Raw genomic sequence first — 24,121 nt, forward strand, 5'->3', positions numbered from 1 at the left:
GGACCACTGAGAGGGCTTGCCGTGACCGTACTGCGAGGAAGACAAACTGCGGGGAGCTGGTGGCCCCGGGGGAACCGAGACCCCTGAGGGGGTTCACAGCAGCCCCTCACTGCGAGAGGAGCCCGAGGCCCCGCGGCGGGTGCCGCTCTGGCCGCAGCCGGCAGGTGGCGCTGCAGTGCCGCCGGCGCGGCGCGCTGACCTCGGCGCGGGGGAACCTCGGGGGCCGAGCCTGGCGGGCGGGGAGGAAGGAGGGGCGGGAGCGCAGCGGAGCGGGCAGCGCCGGTCGTTCCGTGCCCGTGCGTGCGTGAGTGAGTGTGTGTGTGAGAGAGGGAGCGGGCGTGTGCGTGCGTGGCGAGCCGGCCGTATATAGAGGATGTGCCGCTGCACGGTTCGCTCCGGCTGCTGCCGCGCCAGGTCCTTCCGCGGGCGCCACTGAAGCCTCTCGCACGGGCAGCGCCTCGCTGCCCGTTCCAGACGCGCCGAGCGCGGCTGCCGGCCTCGCTTCCCGGTGCGGTTTCCGGCGCCCCGGCGTCCCTCCTGAGGCGGCCGCCTCCCGCGGCTTCTCCGCTCCGGGGGGGGAGCGCGTCAATGCGGTGCAAATGGCCGGGGCACAGCCAGGGGTGCACGCTCTCCAGCTCAAGCCCGTCTGCGTGTCCGACACCCTCAAGAAGGGCATCAAATTCGTCAAGTGGGACGATGTGAGTAGCTCCTCCCGCTTCGCCTCGCAGTGCCCCACACGGGGCAGGGACACAGAGGGGTTATGCAACGCGCACGGCGCATCGATCGGGCAGGAGGGTTCCCGCGGCCGGCCCGGTCATGCCCTGAGCGGCGGTGGGGAGCTGCGGTGTCCAGCCCGCAGGGCGCCCGGTGATGAGGGCAGGTGCGGGTTGCTGGGAGTTGAGCGGCGCCGGAGTTGGCGGCCGGCCGGTGGCGGTCGATGTCCCCGCCCGGGCTGGAGTCCGGGCTGTTGTTAAGCCGGCGGCCGTCCGCCGGGCAAACTTTCTCCGAAGGTTCCCTGGGCTCACTTCGTTTGGCCGGTGCGAGCTGTATTGAGCTGGCTCCTTTCGCGAGTGTCTTACTCTCCTGCCTCCCTTGCTTTATTGTGCACGTTGCCATCTCTGTCGTCGTAGCGTAGTTGTTTCAACCTGTTCCCTATCTGTCTTGTTCTATCTCCCGTTTTCTCCTCCCAGCCTCTCTCCCTTTTGGCTCCTGCCCTTCTCACCTTTTCTGTCACTGTGGTGGGATTGTCAAGCCCTGTATGTATTCGCACAGGGCTTGCTATTTGGGTACCCTCGCTCATTTTCTTTCCTCTAGAGGAGGTGTTCTTCTCTCGGCTTGTTAGGTCATGAGACTTGCCTCAAAATCACATCTGCTGTCCTTTTACCACTTGCTGCTTCCTAACCCTTTATGCTTGCATTGCCTCACATAGGAGAGAAATGTGGTTTTCACTTCACCTTTGGTAGCACAGCTGTTCAGCAGCTGGGATTGGTTTCTTCACTTCCAAGCTCTGCCCGGGACTGTTTCAGAGAAAGGTAGCTTTTCTCTGTCTAGCTTTCCTTTCCTCAGAGCCTAGAAATAAGCCTGCTGTGCTGCTGACAAGGAAAACAGGACGAGGTCTCTGCTAGCCTTACTCTTATAACTCAACATTGGGTGTTTGTTGCTCAGTTGTGCCCCGAAAAGTCTGTCTGCGAACAGTGAGTGGAGACAGAGGGGCACAGAGAGGCTCGAGCTGTGTTAGAGGAGTGCTTGGGAAAGAAGGCAGTTTGAATGCCAGGAGGATTGTTGAGGATAACTTGTTTTGAGAGCCTTAACACAGCTCAAGTTTTGCTGCAAATTTGGCTCTGTGAAAGACATCCCCAGCAGCAACTGGAGGGACAGCGGTGAGAGGGAGAAGGAGCAGTTTGTGTGTCTTAACAACTGCTCTTGTCTTGTTATGTATCGCTGCTTTGCCATTGCTTTCAGCCTGTCCAGCAGCCAAATGTGTGAGCCTGACCTCTATAAACCTGTGGTAAACACTCTCAAGGAGAGAAAGAGCACTAGAAAACCCAACAGCTTGTGGTGTAAAATTATAGTTACAGTAATAAACTAATATAGTTTTAATATGCTCAACACCCTGACCTTGTCTGCAGTAGTAAACATTGGCTTCATGTTTAGAAGCTAAGCTTGAATGACTTGCCTGTGAAAATGTTTTCCTTCAGTTGGTATTTTCCTTAGTATAGGAAAAGGCAGGATAATATCAGCCTTGGCATTCCAGTTATTGTTTGATTTTTGGTAAGTTACCAAGAAATTTCAACAGGTATATACAGAGGTCAAGTTAAGAGTGATTTAAGTCCCCAGACTGCAAGTCTAAGCAATAGGCAATGGTTTAAGTTAATAGTTTAAGTGCTATTTCTCCAGCAGCATATCGTATACATAGGATTTGAGGGAGGTGTTCTCCATGCATGGTGGATGTTCAGTACCTAACCTCTCTGCTATAGGCTAATTGGAAAAAAGCTTTTCAGTTGTAAACCTAAAGGCTGCAGTAATAAAAGATGGAATATCTAGTATATACAGAATAAATTCTGGCAGAAAAAAAAAGAGCCTTTCAGGTTGGTGTTACTGGGCGATACACAGGTATCACCTGGAATGTGTGACTGAGATGAGGAAGAGACCTGTTGTGTTTAGTGAGTGCTTTCAGCAGCAACCTTGTGAAAGCTGATGTGTGTTTAGTTTAGCCACACTGTGTGATGAAGAATACCAGCATTAACTCACTGTTCACCATGCACTGTGTGTATATGTGTGTGTTTTCCACCCCCAGCCCTATCTTGTCACTTCTCAGCAGTGGGAGCCCCATGAAATCAAAGGTTTCATGAAAAACAAATCTCCCTTGGCACCCTGGCTGTAAGAAGGTCTTCAGACAGGTTCATATTTGGTGACTTTGTAAAGTGTTTGCCATTGAGTAGCCAATGACTGCTTCAGAGTCTTTGTTTTCTATCAAATGCATCTGCTTGAAGGGGTTTTAAAACAATGATGATTATTAATGTGAACCTCTGTGGTCTCTCATGTAAACAGGCATGCACAAACTCTGTAGTGAAACAATAGGCTGTAATGAGTAATAGTAAATTACCAAATGTAACAGTAAAATAGAATTGACCATAATGAGTACTTTGGTTGGGCTGTGCTAACAGGGCTGTTCAGGAAAGCGAGGCTCATACTGATGTTTGTTACACACCATTTCCTATTTACTGTTTCCAAGTGAGGATGGAAGTTCGGTTCTGCATTGCTGCTGCACTAGGGCAGCATTGATTCCTGTCCGAGGCATACATACCCCATGGTACACTGCCCTGCTGCTTTGTTTTGCCGTTTAAAGATGGCTCCATTGACTTTGCTTTGCATTTCAGAAAGCCAAAGAGTGTTGTGAATTCCTATGACTTGTACAAGTTTCAGCCCAAAGCAAAATTCTTTCAGCTGAGTTATAAACCACTGAAAAGTAGTGTTGGAGGTTTTTTAATGGGAATGCTGGAAGGATTTAAACCGGAGCATCAGAGGCGTGTAAGGAATTTCATGGTGTATTGAGCAGCAGTTTTTAAAGACTATTTGCCAGCTTCTAGAAGGATGCTGCAGCATGGTGCGCAGAACAATCTGACAAAGGCTGTAAGCGATACAGGCTTCAAATCCAATCTACCCGTGGACTTCCCATTGTGAGCCTTCTAGAAGCTCTGTGCCTTGTTAGTAACCGTAAGGCTGCTTTATTAGGTGTGGTACTGATGCTGTTAGATGGACCTTCTCTCTGAGGAGCAGCAGTGAAGTCTGCTACGTGTTACATGTGAACTTCATCCAGTGATGATGATCTGATCTGGATGAGAAACACTTTGCCTGAGCTTTGCTAAGAGGAGAGGAAGAGCTTATATCAACTGCTCAGGTTCACATAGAGGCAGGTGGAAGGCAAGCAGCTCAGGAGGCTTGACATTCTGTTTCCTCTGCAGACCATCTTCCATTTCTAAATTGTAAAAGCATTAGGATTAATTAAAAATATCCAGCTTTGCACTTCTGTGCATGGGGTTGGACGTAATACCACTTGCACCAGCCAATGCCTACTACAGGCTATTCATGAATTGGGTTTTGGGTCAGGTTATAAAGCACCAAATCAAACAGCTGATTGCTGTCCTATCACTCTGCTTTTCCTTGCACCAGTTTTGATTTATTCTATAACAGTATTACAGGTCAGAAAACAAATTTTAGAATTAACTCTTGCTCTTGATACATGGGTTGGATTCACAAGACACTGGACAAAAATAGCTGATGTTTGTATAGGTAAAAGCTAGAAGTGACTGGTTGCTTAGGTGGGGTTTTTGTACGCATGTTTGTGTCTGGTTTAAGATGCTAGTTGGCTGAGCACTTGCTGCTTCAAGTCATATTTCTTCATGCTGTCTTCAGCTGAGCCTTTATAACCACTTCTACCTTACTACTGGGAGGAGATGCTGAGTCTCTTAAGTACCGGTCTGGTCTTTGAACAGATGCATTTATTCCTCGAGAGAAGCTGTAGCTGTGAGAGAGAGGGAGGGCTTAAAGAACTGACTTGATCCACTGTGCTGCAGTGAAACACAGACTCTAAGAGCTCTTCCTGATGAGAGTTTGAAAACAGTTTAATAAATAAATAAAAAGGATGCTATTAGGTCCACGGGTGAAGCTCTCTTGTAGGGGGCTAAACTTAATGGAGCAGAATGTGTTGCTAGCTGAGAAGGTTAATGAAACCTGAGCATAAAGGGTGACTTCTCTGAGGACTGAGCTGACGTCTGAAGGGGCTGCAACCTTGGCTGCCTTTTTCCCTTTATTTTTCTCTGGCCTGCAGTGGGAACAAGATAGACATAACTGAGTGAGCAAATAGCTCAACAGCCAGAGCACAGCTGAACTCATGTTTTCTAAGAGCAGCAGTTGGCACACTGCAGCAAGTTAATGTGATGGTGTATATTCAAAAATAGATTTGTTTTCAGTTCGTGCTTAAAGGCTTTCTTATCTTCCCTAGTGATAATGTGTACTTTGCATAAAGAATTTAACTGGTCTCTCTGTGCCTTAAACTGTTTACTTTATACTTGCAAAAGTTAGCTATATCAGTGAGGTAATAAAACTCTACCTATATTGAGGGACATTATTCCGATTTTATAGCTATATTTCCTTCTCTAAATATTTAGTTAGTGAAACAGCCTTCCTGATAAGCATTATTTAGTGGCTACAGCACCTCACCAGGTATTGCAGCAAGCAGCAAACACGAACCTTGGTCCTTTAAGTTCTATTTTAATGCCTTTCTCTTCGAGCACGCCTTAGTCTTTATAGCTAAGCTGAGCTGGTGAGTGCAATGTAAAGTTTTGGGGCTTTATTTGTTTAGGATCTTTTAAAGAAGATTATCGAGAGTATGAGCTACATCCCCTTTAACCTTACAAGTAATATAACATCAGAGCATCATTATTATGGATCAGCTGAGATCAAAGAAAGAAAAAAAACCTGGAAATCTTCTGAATTGATTTGAAGATGTTGATGCTCAAGTAATGTGTTTTTTTTTTCCTGCCTTTTTTTTGTTTGTGTTTAAACCCTGCCCAAGCCTGTCACTGGAGCACATTACTGAGGCCATGACAAATGAAAGCCCATTGTTCTGTGTGCATGAAACTAAATAAACTGAAGAGAGTTTATTTTTTTCTGAATGCTTTCAGTCTGGAGGGAAGAAGTTAATCCAAGACTCTGGAGGTTTTGTTGCTGTTTCTTTATTGCTAATCTTTATGTAGTAAACAAATGTCAGTGTTTTATCTAAGTGGTGGTTTTGGTCTTTTCCAGCATAAGAGGGTAATCAGATTGAGTTTAAAATGTCTCAGCAGTTAACATTTAGTGAAGGGGAAGGCCTGAACTTGATTAACTCCATTGGAAAGCTCTTGCTAACTTTAGCTGGGGGGGACGAACGGGACGACGACAGGTTTATATCCCCTGCAGAATGATGAGCTGCCTGCCTCAAGGTCTGATGAAGACTTCACGTGTTGAAGTCACAGATAACATCTGTGTTACTGTACTCTGAGCCTTTGGAGCACTGGGAGATAGTGGGGAAACTGAAACCAGAAAACAGCTCTGTAAGTGAGGAATTCTTCATAAAAGGGAAGCTAACAGCACATTTAACTTGTGCACTGTATGCTTGCTTCACTTTAATATGGGAATGCTCAAGACCTCATAACAAAGGCTGTCGTGAAAGGCAGTTAACTAATCATTATGAAGTCTTTTATCTATTATAAACTAAATGATTCATAAGCACTTTTAAACTTGTTTTCACAAGGACCCATCAGACAGAACGTGTTCCCGGTTGTGCTGTTTAGGTCCAAAAAAAGAGACCAACATAAAAAGCTCCTCATTTTTAATCTGTGATTAGATACCTTGGACCTAATTTTCAGGCTGCTTAGCCCCATACAGTCAGATGTTCAGGATGCCTCCCCAGTGACTTCAGATGAATTTGGGCTCAGCATCTCTGAAAATGAGAAAATGAAATGTGGAAATACAATTGCAGTATTCCCTCAAAATTAGAATACAGACTTTGTGCCCATGAACAGACTGGTTCAAATCATTTGCTCAGCATCATGCAAGAATTCTCTGGCAGAGCTAAAATCTTCCTGGTTGGCATTTGGGTACTTTTGCTCTAATATTCCCCCTTTATTCCTTCTTTCTTGACTGCATACTTTGCAACAGATAAGGATTCATGCAGACAAATCAGGTGTTCATGTGATAAGGCTACAGCGATCCCCAAAATATGGACATCCTGAGAAATCAGACCATGTAGTCTGTTTCTAAGAAGCAAGTCTGCTCAAGGTGGCTCTTCAACTTGCAGGAAGTTGGTCTTCAATTAGAAGAATGATGACTCGTGTCCTGTGGTGCCATCACCAGGGTTTCTCCAGGGTTTAACCACTCTAATAGTGAAGAGTATTTTCATGCATGTTCCTGTTGAACAAGTGATTTTTCATTTTATGGGTCCTGTAAACTCAATTCCAGTTTTGTTGGATTTGTCCTGCGTCCAACCTCCAGCACTCATTTCACCTTCTCCAACATTTCCCTCTTGCAGTCTTTACATGGCAGATTTGGCTCTTCTACCCTTGGTAAAGGGGACATCTTTATCCTTCTGGATCATTTCAGGGGTCCATTGCAAACCCAGGGGACAGGTACTGTTTCTGTGTCGCCCACAGTTCAGCTGTCAGCCTAAAGAAATTCATAGTGCTAATTGTCTGGCTAATCCTGCTTAGTTCCAGTCTGAGTAAACCCCATGTATTATGGAATTTAACAGCTGATATATCTGCTGATCACATGTAAACTGTGGTTATCTCTTCTCCTTTGCTACTTCTCCACTCCTCCAAGCTTATCATTCCTCTGGCTTGTGGGGTGGCAAGAAAACTCTTTGTAGGGACTCTCCCCACACCTTTGCCCACAGCCTTACACCTTTGCTCAACCAGAGCTTAAGCCCTCTTTGGCAGGTACATGTAGGTTTTTATCCCCCCACTCAGTGAAGGCTTCTGGATGCACAGCCTGGTCATGGAGGTGCTCTGAGGATCAGGAAGCATGGGCAAAGAATCAGGAAGGAACTAAGCCAAAGTTTCCACCCTCTTCATGGTCTGGTTTTGTATGATATTCTGTATTGGTCAGTAGTATTCAAATGGAGGTGGCCCTTTTTGCTGGCTGATGTTACATGCAGTCTAGGGGGGACCCACGCTTAAAATCAGACCTTGAAATGGTTACCCAACAAGCACTTAAATATGGATTTGCCCATTGGTCTTCTGAGCCTGGTTGGTAAGGATCCCAAAGTTCTCTGTGGCACTTTGTGGGCATAAATTTGAAGCTTCTTTGTTTAAAAGTGAAAAGAATGTTGCTAATGCGGGGTCTGAGGTTGCAGAGCCAATTGGGAGGCAACTTAATGGGATAAGTATAGAACAACCACATTACTCATTTGAGGCTGTGAAATTGGAGGGAAGTAGAACATTGGTCCTAAGTCAACAAATAAAAAGGTGGGGGATTTTAAAGGTGAAATTAAAAGCCCTTTAGAAAGTGATTCACTGATGTACAGACTGGTGTGACATGCTGCAGTCGCAGTGTGTGGGAAACCAAGCCACTGCTTGGCACAGCACCCGTGGGTGGCATTTAAAGCCTGATAACCCACAGTCATTTGCACCACTGACTGGGACGCTGCCTTAGATGTTGAAGGCTCTTTCCCATCATCCTCCACTTTTTTGAGGCTGATTATAGTCACCATTTTACAACCCACATCTACAGAAGTATTTTGATAGCTATATGTCATCAGCACAGGTAAATCCAAACTGCTGTTGGGTTGAAGCAATGCATTTGAAATGATTAACCTACAAAATTGATAAATCCCCGACATAATCACTTCATGCCTCTGTTTGCCATCACTTCTGTCCCTTTTTTCCCCCTGAAGTTGTGTATATCTCATCCAAAGGCAGTCGTCTTTTCCTCATTTTACATACTTACACACAGGCTGCATGGGACATGATGATACAAGCTCAAAAAGGAGAGTTAGCTCAGCAGAGCAGCTTTTCTTTCCTCTTTTTGAACGGCAGAGGTGTAAGAACACTTCTGTAGGAGCTTGTGGATATAGGCGGCCAGTCAACATCTGTTCAGGGCCTGCCCTACTTTAAAACTAAATTTGCCTGTTGCACTCAAACAGTGCTCTCAGGTGTACCAGATGCTAGAAACTATGGGGAAACAGAGGAAAAATAGATGGTACAAATTCTGTGTGTGTGCTCTCTTAGGGGAAGTGCTGCAACACCATTTTCTTGTCATGAGGAAAAGAAGGGTCAGTGGTATTTTGTGAACGAGCTCCAGTCCCAGCTGGGACATTCCCATTGCACTGGTTCAGCCGTGCTTGTTCCCAGGCTCTGAAAGCTCACGTGGCACCCGTTTGGGTGTCAGTGAACCTGTGGCACAGTTAATCCATAGCCCCAATCTTCCAGCTATAAAGAGAACTTTTATACTCATTTAAAGGTTCAATCTTGTATTTCTGCTTAGTGTAGAGCTTGCTTTTCTTCTTTATGTTTCTCTTGTGCCGAGATAAAAATATGCTTCATTCTTGACTCCATTTTATCCTTGTTCCCCTGTGGTGGGTGCTGGGCCTGTCACTTGGCTTCTGGTGGTCTCATAGAGACTGCACCTTGGTACTGTGTTCAGCTCTGGGACCCCCAACACAACAGAGAAGTGAACCTGCTTGAGTGGGTCCAGAGGAGGCCGCAAGGATGCTGTGAGGGCTGGAGCAGCTCTGCTCTGGAGCCAGGCTGAGAGAGCTGGGCTGGTTCAGCCTGGAGAAGGCTCCGGGGAGAACTTAGAGCAGCTCCAGTGCCTAAAGGGGCTACAAGAAACCTGGAGAGGGGCTTTGGACAAGGGCCTGTAGGCACAGGACAAGGGGAATGGCTTTAACCTGACAGAGTGGAGACTGATGAGCTCTGAGGCAGAAGCTCTTCCCTGTGAGGGTGCTGAGGTCAACACAGGGTGCCCAGAGAAGCTGTGGCTGCCCCATCGCTGGCAGTGTTCAAGGCCAGGTTGGACACAGGGGCTTGGAGCAACCTGCTCTAGTGGAAGGTGTTCCTGCCCGTAGCAGGAGGTTGGAGCTGGATGAGCTTTGAGGTCCCTTCTAACCCAAACCATTAGGATTCTGTGATTCTAAACTGTGATTCAACTTCCCTGTTTCATGAATGCCTGTTTACATGAAGGACTGTACTGGTGGTATTATATAGTGTTTCCTTCTTGCCTCAGACATGGCACTTGCATGAGATAGTTTTTATGTATTCATGATAATGTCACTTCCATCAACTTTATTTGCACTTTAAAAGCCCCCACACTTAAGTATGTTTGCTTTAGAGTTGAACCTGTTGAACTCCTTTTTTCCTTGAAGTAGTATAGACTGACCTCATATTGCTTTCTTGGAAATAGGTGAATGCTAAATCTCTGAAATACTTCTAAAACTTCAACAGGATTATACAATTAGACATCACTTTTGAAGGGGAATTGTGCGTTTAGCCTGTGGAGATAAGGCTTAGTCAATGTTTCTGCCTCCCTGTCTTCTTTGTGTGCTCCCTCCATAACTTTTAAATTGAGTTTGGCAACAGGTAGAGCTCTCAAGATAATTGTGTTTTTACAAATGTAATGAAAAATAGTAGAGAGAGGATAAATCCTATTAGGACTGGGCTGCACTGATGTCAGTGACTGTTAGGCACTAGGGGATCCTAAAGGGTGAGACATGTAATGTACACACTCTACAGAAAAGGCTTTGGGTAGAGCTTGTATCTCCCTAGTCAGGTACCTGCTGTCAGTCAGAAGACATGAATATGTAGGTAACCAGGCTGCCTTACTTACAGTACTTATAAATGAGCCTGGTTTTAGATGACCTGAGCTATAGATGCTACCAGAGTAGACAGGCTTCCAACTGATTTGGAAATGGGATGGCATATATATACTCCCATTACTAAAAGACTAAAGTCTTAATGCAGTGGATGCTATTCCAGGTTTTCTAGTAAAATTCAGTCTTTGTAGGTTAAAGTAAAGCTTAGAGGCATTTAGCTCTTGCCTATATCTGAAGGTTAATTTGGATCAAGGTGGGGATCAAATGGACTTCTGATAAGTATAGTACTTTACTATGTGAGCTGTAGTTTGACCGTGTGTTATGTCTGTTTTACTTCATCTTCTTCCAGCTTTTCTGGAGTAACTCCCTTTGTTGACAAGTCTGCAGTTATTTAGTGCTGTCTGCTCAGTAATGGAAATACTTTATGTCAGAAAAATGGAGATTAAGCAGGTGATATTAAATTCTTTTAGTGACATCTTGCTGATGATACCTTCAGGGTAATTTCTGGATGTTGCAGTTCATTAATATGGGTGGCAAAGCAGCTAATGCGTAATTATGTGTTCTCTGTGCTTACATGGATGTTTTGTTTGTCCTTTTCTTCCAGGACTCCACTGTTGTGACTCCAATTATCCTCAGAACAGATCCGCAGGGATTTTTCTTTTACTGGACAGATCAAAATAAGGTAAGAGAAAAGCTTTCTGCTCCAAAATGGTTCTTTGTTTTCTGTGGTGTGATGGGCAGGAACCAGGAGGCTTGGCATGCCAGTCCTGGCACAGCAGACAAGCATTACATCAGTATACATTCCTCTGCTCTTCTGGGGAGCAAATGCAACAGGCCTGTGGCTCATCCCTGGCACACAAAACATGGAGAGATGGATGGAAGACTTGGTAATTTCCAGCCATGTTAATGATCCAATGGCCAGTGAGTTTATAATTGTCCTAGTTTACAGGCAGTGATCCATTTGGGATGCTGTTGTGGTTCGTAGTTGGCTTGTGGTTTCTCTGTGTTGCCTTTGTGTACTGAGGATTTTGGCTGAGGGCATGGCAGACCCAGAATGCCAGAGGTCAGAGCTCCCTTTGAATTCCTCTTCCTGAGCTGCTGCATGCTCCCTGGCCATGCCTGGTGGGACATGTCACTGGGTTTTTACCAATCCTTACTGGACACTTACTCCCTTCTAAAAACATTCCAGTATGCTTAGATCAGTGTTATGACTGGGGAGCTGTTAGGAAAGCTCATGGCCTGATTCATCGCTGTGTTACTCCAGTTTCATATCCATGTCACCCCTTGAAATCAGCACTGTCATGGTCTCCACTCCATGTTGTGACTGTGAAGCTGCACTGGGGTGAAAGAGTATCAGTACCCTGAGCAACTGGGTGCAGTTTGTTGCATAGACCATATCAGACATGTAATATAAAATCATTTGTAATTGTTAAAGCAAATCACTGTATCAAAACTAGGAACTGAATGAATTCCTCCTGTTTTTTTGCAGGTGGATTTTCAAGTATTTCAGAAGTGCTTGTACTGGTTCCCTGTTGAAAACAGTGTTAGAACTTGGTGGCACTTGAGCTTTGGCCTTGTGATGGAGTATATGCTGAAATGACTGAATAGGTACTTTTAGCATGCTGGCTGTGGAAATCTGGTTTATGAGTTGTGTAGCTGTTTTGCAGGAGTTGATTTTATGTCTAGGTATCAGTGCAAAAATGGCTTGAGGAGTTAGCAACCCTTAAATGTGCAGGCTGAACAGGCAATTTGCTTTTACATTAGCTCATATTTATTTTCCTGTGTTTGCTTTTTTGAGGAGATGGAGCAAGTTTTGAGTCAGTGTATCTGGAAATCCTATCATGGATCACAATAATAATCTTGCTTTGCTTGTGCTTGTGCAAGGTTGTGGTGCATGATAGTGGGTTCATCCATTGACAGTCCAGGGCTGTTAAATGGGAAGCTAAGTGAGGAAGCTGGAAGGCTGTGACTGGAGTAGCAACGCCAGAACACGGTGCAGTCATCTCCTTTGTTCCTTCCCTTCCATAAACTAATTGTATAAGCCGAAAAATACCAGCAAACCTTGTAATAATAAATGGAAACCCACAGTTGATTGGAGAGTTTATTTCACTTGTAATATGTTTGGCACTAAGACCTCCTTCAGTTTCCTACTGTTGTCTGTAAAAACAATGTCTTGAAGCAGTTCTGTGAAGGATAGCTATTTATAGAATTGTTCTCATATTCAGGAAAAAAAATGGATTTCTGATGCTCAGAGCATTTTTTTAAAGGTTGGATATTTGTACAAGAGACATAAGTGTCAGTTTGATTTTTCAACTTGCAAATCAAGCCTCTGGAAAGGGCAACAAAAGAGTTTTTTTTCTGGTTAATAATTCAAGACAAGCAGGTGAAGCTTGTTTCTAACCCTCATGCGAGCAGTGTCTATTTAAAGAAAGTAAATAGATTCCTATTAGGGTGCTGATACTGCAAGGACTGGGAAGAAAATGCCACTTTCTGCTTTCGCAGACAATGGTTGGGTTCATGTTTATTGTGAAACAACAAATATATTTAAAGGAGGTTATGTATGAAATTCTCTTCATTTCCTTCTGTTTGTGTAAAGTGCTCCTGTGATGACAGTGGAACTGCTTGAAGAAATAATTCAGGATGATACAACCACTTTCTCTTTTTTTCTCCTAGTCATTGCTTTTAAGCAGTCGCTTTTGTCATAACCAGGGCCTGTTATTTGCAGCAACTGGAAAGGCAGAACTTGCTAAGCAAACTGATGAACTAAGAAGCATCCCGGTCAGTCACGTTTCCTGGGAGCTGACTTGTAGCAGGTGTGAGGATGAGGCATGAGTAGCATCTTTCCAGCCATTGGACTGTCCTGTTTGCCAGACACTGCAAAGCAGTAAATTAGTGCCTGGGTTATGGTATGGCTTTTACATTAGGAATCTGGCTCTGTTGGTTGCTGTTGCTTTAGCAGTAAAATTATACAAAAATTACATGAATCACTGAGGGGAAAATACTCCCCCCCCCCCCCCCCTTCCCTGTGCTATATTTTAATTATCTTAGGGAACTGGTGGTTGTGGCTCTGCAGCTTTCTTTAACTTGTTGGCTGGTTGAGCTGCTTCTTGCAGTGTTCTTTTATTCTCTTCTGTTTCTTCTCTCTTGCAGAGAAAAGGAAGTAATATATAATGTCTCCTAGCAGTGTTATCTGGCCAGTCGTTTGGGTTGCTCTTTGTGTAGTCTGAGCTCCAAGTTCCTGGTAAAGCAGCATGTTCAGTGCAGCCCTCCATCAGTGTCACTGACCCCATCTTGTAGTTCTCCAGGAACCAGCAATCCTTGCAGGGTTTGCATCCCAGTTGGTGGGTTTGGATGATGCTGAAGCTGAACACGTCGAATGCTGGAGTTGATGGGTCAACGAGGCTGCGAATCATAGAATAGTTAGGGTTGGAAAGGACCTTAAGATCATCTAGTTCCAACCCCCCTGCCATGGGCAGGGACACCAATCAAGTTATTTTTACCAAGGTGTTTTATATATGTGACCAGTGTGGGCTCTTGACTTGCTGTCCCCTGTAGCTTTCTGTTAAATAATAGCAGCTTGCATAGGTTGCTTGCAGGAGCCATATGCTCCTATTAAATCATCTGATGTTTGTAGTTTCAGCCCCATGAAGATCCATGCCACTTACACCACACATGAAAGACTAATGATCATAGTTATCATAGAATGGTTTGGGTTGACAGGGACCTCACAGCTCCTCCAATTTCAACCTCCTGCCACAGGCAGGGACACCTTTCACTAGAGCAGGTTGCTCCAAGCCCGTGTCCAACCTGGCCTTGAACACTGCCAGGAATGGGTCAGCCACAGCTTCTCTGGGCACCCTGTGCCAGTGCTTCACCACCCAGTGGCAGCCAGGCTTAGTGGGGCTATCTTCTCATCACTTCTATGAGCAGGAACAGAACTCGGAAAGGAGGCAAGCTGAAGAGGGGAAGAACCATCTGACTACAGTTGCCATCTGACTACTTGCAGGGAAGGCAAACTAACTGCTTTAGACTTCTCCAATGCAAAATAAGTACCCCTATGCTGTGCTCATTTCTTCATGACCATGTGTCGTTTGACCAATTGCTTATGTTTCAGATGGCTCAGGTGTGTCCTGCAGTGTCCTACAGCCCAGCACAGCTGCTTTGGGCATCAGCAAGAGCTGTATTACAGAGTGGTTGATCAGACTCCTGTTTGAATGACATTATCAGCAGAGCAAACAGCAGCCTAGGATGAGAATACACACAGGTTCTTCTGACCAAGTCTTTCTCTTTGGTTGTGTTCACTTCACAGCCTGACCTTCACAGCTATACTGGTCATAGCTGCAGTGAAGGTCTGCTGAGCAAGTTCATTTAAACTCCAGTCTTACAACGTGCTAAGAATAATGTGGTATCCCACGTTTCAACATGCTTACTATGTATTTTGCTTATTTGAGTATCTTTTTCTCTCACCAGTAAAGATAATCCTCCAAAATAAAGCATTTTGCTCTTTTTTGGTAACCAAAAGGATACGGAAAACTTGTTTTAAACAGATGGCAGGACAGCATCTGATTTTCATTGTACTTTTCAGGATGAAATCCTTTTGTTGCTGAAGGTTCTGGAATATCTGCTTTGTCTGTATGCAGAGTGTGGCTGATTTCATAATATTACTTGAATGATTCTCAATGTGGGTTCTAAAAAGGAAAAAATAATTAATGTGATGAGCTGGTGTGCGTTACATTTCTTATTGTTTCTGTAATGTTTCTCAACTATAGCAAAACCAGACAATATTCACTGTCATGGTTTTATGACCTGACTACAACAGATCTCAATTCCTTGCTACTACCTCTTTTCAAATGCAATGTCATTTCTTCCCCTTGTTCTTATTCTGGTCATGAGCATTGGAGAAAGAGAAATCAAAATACGACCAGGTGAAGAGAAAGTCAACTCGAACAAAAAGAAGAGATAATCAAAAGCATTTCTTGGGAGATGAGAAGAGGCTGGAAGCATTTGGTGTATTTAGCCTAGCTAGCAAAACCAAGCCAGGGACAGACTGTGAGTTCTGTCTATGAATAAATACATCAACGGATGCATAGGCAGAGTAGGAGAGGAAATGTGTGTTGTCAGACAGTTTGCACATTATTATTCTTGCATCCTTTAGCTGGAAGTTATGTTACACAATCAAATGGATGTTAGAAGACAGCCCTTGACTCAGTGCTGTTCTGACACTGATGAAGAGACAGTAAAAGAAGGAAAACAACTAATTGTTTCGATGGTGGAGCCATTTAGGTTTTTGGAAGTCTGAGGGCGGTACAATATGCTGTCCTTTGCATCTCAGTAGCACCTACTGATACATTCCTTTTTATTTTTAAAGCTTGACATGGCAGCATGCTGAGAACACGGGATGCAGACCCAGTCTCATCCCCAGCACCATGAAAAGAGATCACCTAACAGTCGGTGTGTTGAAACTAACTGTAAGTGTTCTGTCCTAGGGAGTCAACTGGGATTTCTAATGCCTTGTGCAGAAATGTTGTTGTAAACAGATGATGATCCAAAGGAAGTTTTTCTTGAGAAACTACTGCAAGTGTTGAGGTGATACTTACTCCATAGGATGGGCTGTGTGGCTGAAGCCATTTGCCATTTGCAATTAGAGCAGTAGCACAGCCCAAATGAATAGTTCAGCCAGAAGCAGTCCCTGCTTCAGAGGCCAGCTTGCACAAGTCATATCTCAAGCTTTTAAGTGTATTTGAGAGAAGGTGGGGTGATGAGACCACAGCAGCACTGAAGTATCTATGGACAGCTATTTCCCCCAGCTCTGGCTTCCTCAGACTGACAGGCTGACGATATCTAAAGGCAGAGACTGGATCTGAAGATCTTTTTGGTAATGGGGGTAGTTTATCTTCTCATGGGGCTAGGCCTGTTTTTATGTGTGAATATCACTGACAGAACTGGTACAAATACACTGTAGCCCAGTCACAGAACTTGAGCTTGCTACAAGAGCCTGCAGCAGTTAATACTGTACCTTGAGCTGGAGCTTTCCCATTTCAGAAGACTGCATAAGGTAGTTCCTTATGATAACAGAGGAGTGGATTTGTCTGACCTGGAAGGTCTTTTCCCCTCTTGTGTCCTGAGGTGATCATGAGTTTCTTTGGGCCTGAAAACCCAACACAGACCACAGAGGTACTGCATGAAGTGAAGCCCAAGGGCTGTAGATATTTCTGTAGGATTAGGCTTAGCTTCAGCATGTTTGTAAGTTCTGTGGCAATCCCATTGCCCTCATCCAAATGAAAGATGATGTGGCATTTTTCCAGCTGCTGGGGATTTTGGCTGTGTTATTTCGGAGAGTTCTTTTGTGTCTGTTTTGAATCAGGGCTTTAAAAATATTGGGTCAATATTTGTACTGCCCTGTGGGTCAGAGATCTTTTCAATACATCTGTATGGGTTTTGCAGTACGTTTGACAAGCACACAGTAAAGGCCAAAGTTAATATATCAGTATTGAAAATACACCTCATCATTTCATGAGGAGAATGGAACGTTTAATAGCACTGAGTTTAAGACCTGCTCCAAACCCCATCTATTTGGCTTAATTCATTCAAGAGCAGGGTTACACAGTGATGCATCTCACTGCTGAAAACATCCAAGAAATGCATCATTAAGCTTGCATTTACACTTCTTTTTGGCATGTAAAAGGGAAAAAAACCCCACTGAGGTAAATAACTAGACCCTTTGAAAAACTGCGATCATAAATATCATTAACTGAATGAGAGAAGATGGTGCCTGTCTCCCCATACAAGGGATTATTTTAACATATACAATGCTGAATCCACTTTTCCTCATCCTCCCAGCATCTCCAACATTTCAACAATCAGCATCACTCATTGTGAATTCTATTTAATAATGAATATTTGATACGTGGGCTTCTATCTCATGGGGTTTGTCATACTAATGGATTTGCCTTTGCTTTAGCTGCAAAGCACAGGAGTCAGAATGACTTAGGTCCATATACCACACTGGTGTTCTACCAGGCACTAAACAAGACTTATATTTAGGTCTTTATGTAGTGGGGGCCTCTTTTGTTCATTAGTAACAAATACTGTTTTAGATGACTTGTGTCCTCAGTGCTCTAATGCTTGTGGTGCTTCTTCAGGGACTTCTGTAAAGAAATGATGTGTACTTTACCTATGCACATTCTCTAATGTCAACCAGGCATGAACAGAAATAATACTAAAGCTAGGAGAGTTTCTTGTCAGAAGGACCCTTTTGGTATCGGATTATAATCCTTTCCTACTGAAGTGAAAATTCAATTCATTCTAGGAATGGCGTTGCTCAAGACCTGCTCCTTTATGTGGCACTATTCCTTTATCCATTTACTGCATGTGTGAACTGACTGCGAAGCTGCAGGTAATTGCCTCCAGTTTTGAGGGTAGGGGCCCTTGCTATATCCCATTTGGATATTTATGGGGTGAGGAGTTTCAGGCTGTTGAAAGTGGAGAAGGTGCTGCAGAGGTGATGGGTTCATTCTGGAAACTGCCAGTGACTTTTTCATTGAAAACCAACATCTCCTTGCTGGCTTTTACCATAAAGTTTGCTATGTTTTGAAGTGAGAAATCAGAATCAGACTGGTTTGGGTTGGAAGGGACCTTAAACCTCTTCCAGGTCCAACCCCCTGCCACGGGAGGGGACACCTTCCACTACAGCAGGTTGCTCCAAGCCCCGTCCAACCTGGCCTTGAACACTGCTAGGGATGGGGCAGCCACAGGTTCTTTGGGCACCCTGTGCCAGCACCTCAGCACCTTCACAAGGAAGAGCTTCTTCCTAATGTCTCGTCTCAGATCTCCCCTCTTTGAGCTTAATTTTCTAGCTCAACAGTCAGTGTGGTAGGGGAGTCAGCCTGGCAACAGTTAATGGTCACCTGAAAGTTGCATCTCATGTTTTTTCACAACCACTTAAAAACTGGGATGTGAGCGGAATACAAGAAGACAGGGAAAGTAGTAGGGCATTGCCAGAGATAGTAAAAATGGGAGGAAATATTTCATGGAGGTCAACTTCCCATCAGACTGCTGATTTAATTTTTAAAAGGAAATCTCTCTGCTTTCAAAACATGGAAATTGTTCAAGGCCCATTAGGGAAGTGGTACTACATCAAACACAGAAGATCTCTAATAAGCATTTCCCACTACTAAATATCTCCCCTATTGTTGTGAGGGAGGCAGGAATAGAAAATGAGGTTTGAGTTCAATTCACAGTGCAGGTCCTGTTTCTGCAATGAGGAAGGCAAACAACTTCAAACAGGGAGGATGATTCTGAGTCAGCCAGATTTAGGCAGTTGAATTCTCAGGTACTGAGAACAGGCCTAACATAGTTTGTGGTGTGCAGGAATATTATCCTTGCTGTCTAATTGGACATGGGTTGTGACTTTCCTCTAAAGAGGAGGTTTTAGGTTGTCTTTTGTTTAGCTGGGCTGAGACTTGGTAAACTTTGGCTGTAGGTAGCTATTTATGGCATATGTTACAAAACCATGGAAACTTGATGTTTTGTACAAGGGAATTTTATGCTCTGGCTGCTGGAAATCATTTTGTTGTTGCAATTTTCAGCTTAAATGCCTTGGTGAAGAAAACTTGTAGCCAAGTCACCCCTTGTCACTACAGTGACTTCTTTAGTGGGTGTGTGTCAAGCCTTCAAATGCTCCAAATGACTTTTCTTGCAGTTTGCTCATCAGGTCATACTGTCATTTAATGCAGCAGTAGATACTTGGCCTTAACTAACAGCAGTGGAAACAGCTGGATTTGGGAGACCTGGGTACTTGCCTCTTGGTCATCATTTGCTGGACCTCAGCAATGGGCTGCTACCCCCCTGGTGCCTGTTTCCCCTTCTAGCCCGACTTTGTCTAATTGAGAAGCTCTCTGTGAGTAGGGCTGCAGCAGGGACAGCCCATTACTGCCTGGCAAACACCCGGTACAGCCTGATTCCAGCCTCCTGCAGCACCTGTGCCTTTGGTGTTGGAGATGTTCCCGTCTTCTAGCTGAGAAGGGCTTGTGGTCAGTGGTGCATTAGAAGCTTCAGTTTCTTTTATCCTCCTTAATTAAACAAGTCTCTTGTGTTCATGCCTCCAGCTTGTACATAGATCTGGCTGATGATGCAGCATCTGCGTTGCTGACTGACCTATTATTAGCACAGTTCAGGAACTGGCTTTTAGGACATGAGCTTTCCTGATCGTTGGGAGGATAACTGATCTCGGTGTGCCTGTCACTGCCACCTCTGCTGAAGCTCTGCCAGTTCAGATACTTCTGTTTAATGCTTCATATCCTGGCTGTTTCTCTTCCCCGCTGTGCTTCCAGGTTTGTGTTTTAACCTTTAAGAGATAGTGTACTGAAAATAATGATCTTTAATGCAGTCTCCATCCATGTGATCTTCCTGTGCGAGCACGTGCACTGCACCAGTAATCAGTGTTATGTGATAAATGTGTTTTATAAGTTTTGGTTCCTTGCTTTTTTTCCCCTTCTTACTTAGGAAGTTGGAAGAAAATTCTTCAAATCCAACTGGCTGGTAACGAATGTCAGTACTTGCCATATTTGCTGTAAGGCTTTGTACCATTAAAAATGTGGACTTGATCCTGCTTCCCTCTCCTTTGCTTTTATGCCTATCCTTGGTATTTTACAGTAGCTCTGCACACGTGCAGCTGGCATCACACAGAGCAGAAATAATAAAGCCCTTGGCCTTTATGTGCAGTGATAACAACATACTCCATTGTACAACATGGTTTGGGGTCCTTGTGTAAGGACAGAAGATGCTCTGTAGGATCCTTTCTTAGAGAATTGTCTTTAATTTAATGACACCTTTTCTTATATATCCCAGTACTGGGAAGACACAAACAGCCTCACATTACAAATCATGAGGTTTAGGTTCACTGTGTGTGTCTCTGGCTGTTATTTTTGAGCATTTCTAACTGCACAGATACTGTTTACATCACCAGTCTCCTCCAAATAGTCTGCTGGATTGGGAGGGTTGTGAAATCCGCAGACAGCCTCTGCCAGGGGTGTGTATACTCTCTTGTCTGCAGCCTGGCTTTCCATTCTCCTGATGTTTTTGTTGCTGCATCCCCTCCACAGGCAGCAGTTTTGGTCCTAAGAATCTGCCCTAGCTCTGGAGCACGTCAGACCCCCAAAAAGGGAGGCTGTGTGTCTGCAGAGGCTGTGCCTTCCCCTGCTTGGGCTTCGTGTATGTGTCAATACGCAGAGCTCCTTTTTCACCTTTTCAGAGTTAGGGCTCTTTACCAGGCAGGAAATGAGTATTCATCTTCATTACTTGTTCTAATTAATCTTGCCACGTAGGCACATTTCCCAGTGCACTGTGACTTCTTGACGTCATTGTCCAGCCTTCACTTACTAACAAAAAACAATAACAGGTGTGTTCTCATCTCTGAGACCTACTTACAGCATTGTAGCTCAATGATGTCAAGTTGTACCTCATGCCCTTGTGTTGGGGGGGGGGGGGGGGGGGGGGGAAGGAGTAGGGGCTGTGATGTAGAGGATTTAGATTTCTGTCTTCATTCGTATCCCAGGAAAGGTAATTTCCAGTATCTGAATTTCTAGTGTGGAGATTGAGCCTGCTTTTTAAGCCTGATTCATGCCTTTATCCCAAATGTGCTTGGCATTGTGAGAGGAACAAGATGTCCTATTGTACAAGAAAACTGTTAGTGAAGGACCAGAATTTAAATCCTGAATCTCTAGGGCACGTTATCATAGAATCACAGAATGGTTTGGGTTGGAAAGAGCCTTAAAATCATCCATTTCCAACCCTCTGCCACGGGCAGGGGCATCTTCCACTAGCCCAGGTTGCTCCAAGCCCCATCCATCCTGGCCTTTCACACTTGGCTGTCCAGTTAGCCCCATACAATTTTGTCTGTGGGGTATATATAACGTTGCTATTTCAAGGCTGCAGTGAGACATCCAAAGTGAAATTCTACCCCTGCACCACATCCCAAGGAGCTCTTGTACTGGCTGGGGATTACCAGAACCTATCCCTGATTTCAGGGATGGTCACAATGTGCCCTTGCAGAGCTTTACTGAGGCTTTTACCTCGCCATGGCTGTGCAGATCCAATTAGAGGGCTGGTGTGCTGCTGACTGGGCAGTGGTACATCCCTGGCTGCTCCAAATGGCAGAGTGTCTCAGAACTGGAGAAGTCCATGGGCTGTTAGATGGTATCAGACAGATGTGCTGCCAGCTATTTTGGGTGCTGCTTATTGATAGCTAACTCTAGCTGACCTAGTGAATGCTGCCTTGCATTCTATTCAACTACTCAGGGAGCTGATTATTTCTGGTTGATAAGCAGTAGTAAGTGCTGTTTAACAGGAGTAACACTAAAGGTATTGATTAGCAGGATACAGCTCTCATACCAAGTGATGCTCGATGAAGCCCATGTTAAAACAGGAGTGAAATTCTGAAGGCAGCTTTTTGTCTTGTATTCTAGGTGCTCTGGGTTTACTCAGGGCAGTTGGACATAACGCCTTATTTAATAAAGATGAAGGGGAATACTAATGCCTGAAAATTAGGAATACGGCCAAAAAATATTCAGGGAGTGTCATTAGAGAAATGTATGTAATTTATCTCAGGCAATTTCAACTTTGAGACTGGGAAAAATACAGAATACTCTGTATTTAAGTGAACTTTCTTTAAGAACAATACAGTATCTTACAAAAGGTGATTTTATTGTGTATTTTTCCTTAAAATAGAGAAAATTGAGGTGGGTTTTTGCTTTTAATTCTGATTTTCTTGCTAAATAGTAAAATAAGCGCAGGACTATGTTGTTGGTGAAGAACATCCTTCTAAATGAAGGTCAGACTTAGGACTTCCTGAGCTCTTCTTCCCTCCACCTGAAGTCCATGTTGTGGTGGCACATCTTCAAGTCATCTACCAGGTGCTTCTGCCAGCCAGTTCTCCATAACCTGATCTTCACTCCATCACTAGCCCATGCTGTAATTACAAGTTCCCAAAGGGAAGCTGCCATCATGTGTGTGAGCAGCAGCAGAGCTGTCCCAAGGACAGTGTGAGCCTTTTGTCATCCCCTTCCTAGCAGTCACACAGGACTAGACTGAACCATTTAATATTATATAAGCTTCTCCTGCTCAAGGAGAATACCTGGTTGTTATGATCCTTTGGGCATTTGAAGGTAGCTGAAACTTTGCCTTTCAGTCGTGTAGCTCAGGGCTTTTCCCCTGAAGTTAAATTGGCCATTAGGTACAGATCCACAATGGCTTTTTAGTAGCATTGCCTTAAAACCACTGTGATGGGTTACAGTAATACAGTGGTCCATAATTCAGTGAGGTGGCTAACAAGTAACTGGTACTTGACAGCAAAGAAAAATGCTGCGGCTATTTCATTTTAAATAATACGATACGTCTGCCAGTGCCCTGTAAATACTGTATTCAGAGCCATGTGGTAGACAGTGTGCCTTCTGTAGGTGCAAAGTAAATCCTCTGCAGTGTGTGGGTTTGAGTTGGTTGCAGACTATGTGTATGCAGAGCGAGCCGGCTTGTTCACATAGGATGTGATCAGCGAGTGTCAGAGTCTAAAATTATCTCAGCCAAATCTCTGGCTTTGCATTGTACCCTCTGCAGGCACAACCAGAAGACGGAAACCCATAGACATTTTGGCTGGTGAAAGTTGTTGGGAAGGGCCTGTCAGAGATGCTGTGGTGGTACTCTTTTGAGTAAATGAAGTCACGCATACTCAATGGATGAGGTGAAAAAGCTTCTCTCATTAGATTGGCACATGGTACATTTTAAAATGTGGAAAATCAGTTTGAAATGTGGCTCTGCTTTGCTGCTGCCAGAAATAGGTTTTCAGTGTACTCACTGCAGATGTGTCTTGTCACTGACAGCTCATACCAGTAGCTTTTGCCTATGAGTGTGTTGCCTATCTAGATTTAGATGCCCCTTTCACATATGTTAAACTTTTAATCAGTATTTTTACTGAAACTGAGAAGGACATGCAGGATAGGGGTATGGGTAAGTTAAAGCTGAAGGTCAAGTGAGTCATTCTGACTTGCAGACTGAGGTACTTGTACTCATCTCCACAGCATTCCTACATTTTGCTGATGAAAATCATTCTGGCTTCACAGCCTTTGTGTGAGGGAAGAATTATCTACTCTTTTGTAGTTACAGTGCTGGAGGGAAGTAGCTTATCCTCTTCAGATGTCCTGTGGCAAAGCTGATTCTTGAAACAGGGTCTCTTAATTCCTTGGAAATGCCCTTTCTCCTGGTTAAGAAGCAACATAAGGCATTTTGTAATGCAGACGGAAGCCTTTTTCTTCCCCTCATCCTCCCTCCCTCTGGCATTTCCTTAACATTTACTGGGACTCGGGCTCAAATTGTGTGTCCTTCCTCTCACTGCTCCTAGTGCCTCAAATTCCGCTTCACGTAGAAGCGATAGGATCTGTGTACACAGCTCTGTCTTGATTTATATCTGAGTTTCCTGAGCATGGCCTGTTTTCTCATGCAGAAATTTTGCCTATGCAGAAGGATGACTTTTGCCATTTCTTTTCAGTTTCTGGATGGGCTGTACAGTGCCCATGTGCAGCTCTGGTACATCCATGTTATGTTGAAACAGCCCTTCACAGATGGCCTTCAGAGCAGGTTTAAAATGTAGAAGACTTGCATGGTGGTTGGACTGGTGATTACAAACGTAATTGTATGTGGCATGTCATTTGTGTCACCTTCTTTAGCATGCCCAAACGCATGTGTAATATTGCAGCTAAAAATGTCAGCCTGGAAATA

The 24,121-nt window shown here is 44.3% G+C and overlaps 1 protein-coding gene across 3 annotated transcripts in view; it reads left to right on the plus strand.

The window, feature by feature from the left end:
• Nucleotides 1–242: 242 nt before the first annotated feature.
• PLCB1 (phospholipase C beta 1) overlaps nt 243–24,121 on the plus strand; it is a 402,625-nt gene continuing 378,746 nt past the window's right edge. For 2 of the 3 annotated variants that reach the window (XM_062610302.1, XM_062610314.1), the window contains exons 1-2: nt 244–698; nt 10,956–11,033. In XM_062610302.1, coding sequence (XP_062466286.1) covers nt 600–698; nt 10,956–11,033 — 177 coding nt within the window. In that variant the 5' untranslated portion in view covers nt 244–599. Of the gene's footprint in view, nt 699–10,955; nt 11,034–24,121 lie in introns of all 3 variants that reach the window. The other variant, XM_062610308.1, reaches the window with a different exon arrangement.

Source organism: Pezoporus occidentalis, unplaced genomic scaffold (assembly GCF_034315485.1).
Source record: "Pezoporus occidentalis ecotype Australia unplaced genomic scaffold, CSIRO_AGI_Poc_V1 ctg10, whole genome shotgun sequence".
NCBI lineage: Eukaryota > Metazoa > Chordata > Aves > Psittaciformes > Psittacidae > Pezoporus > Pezoporus occidentalis.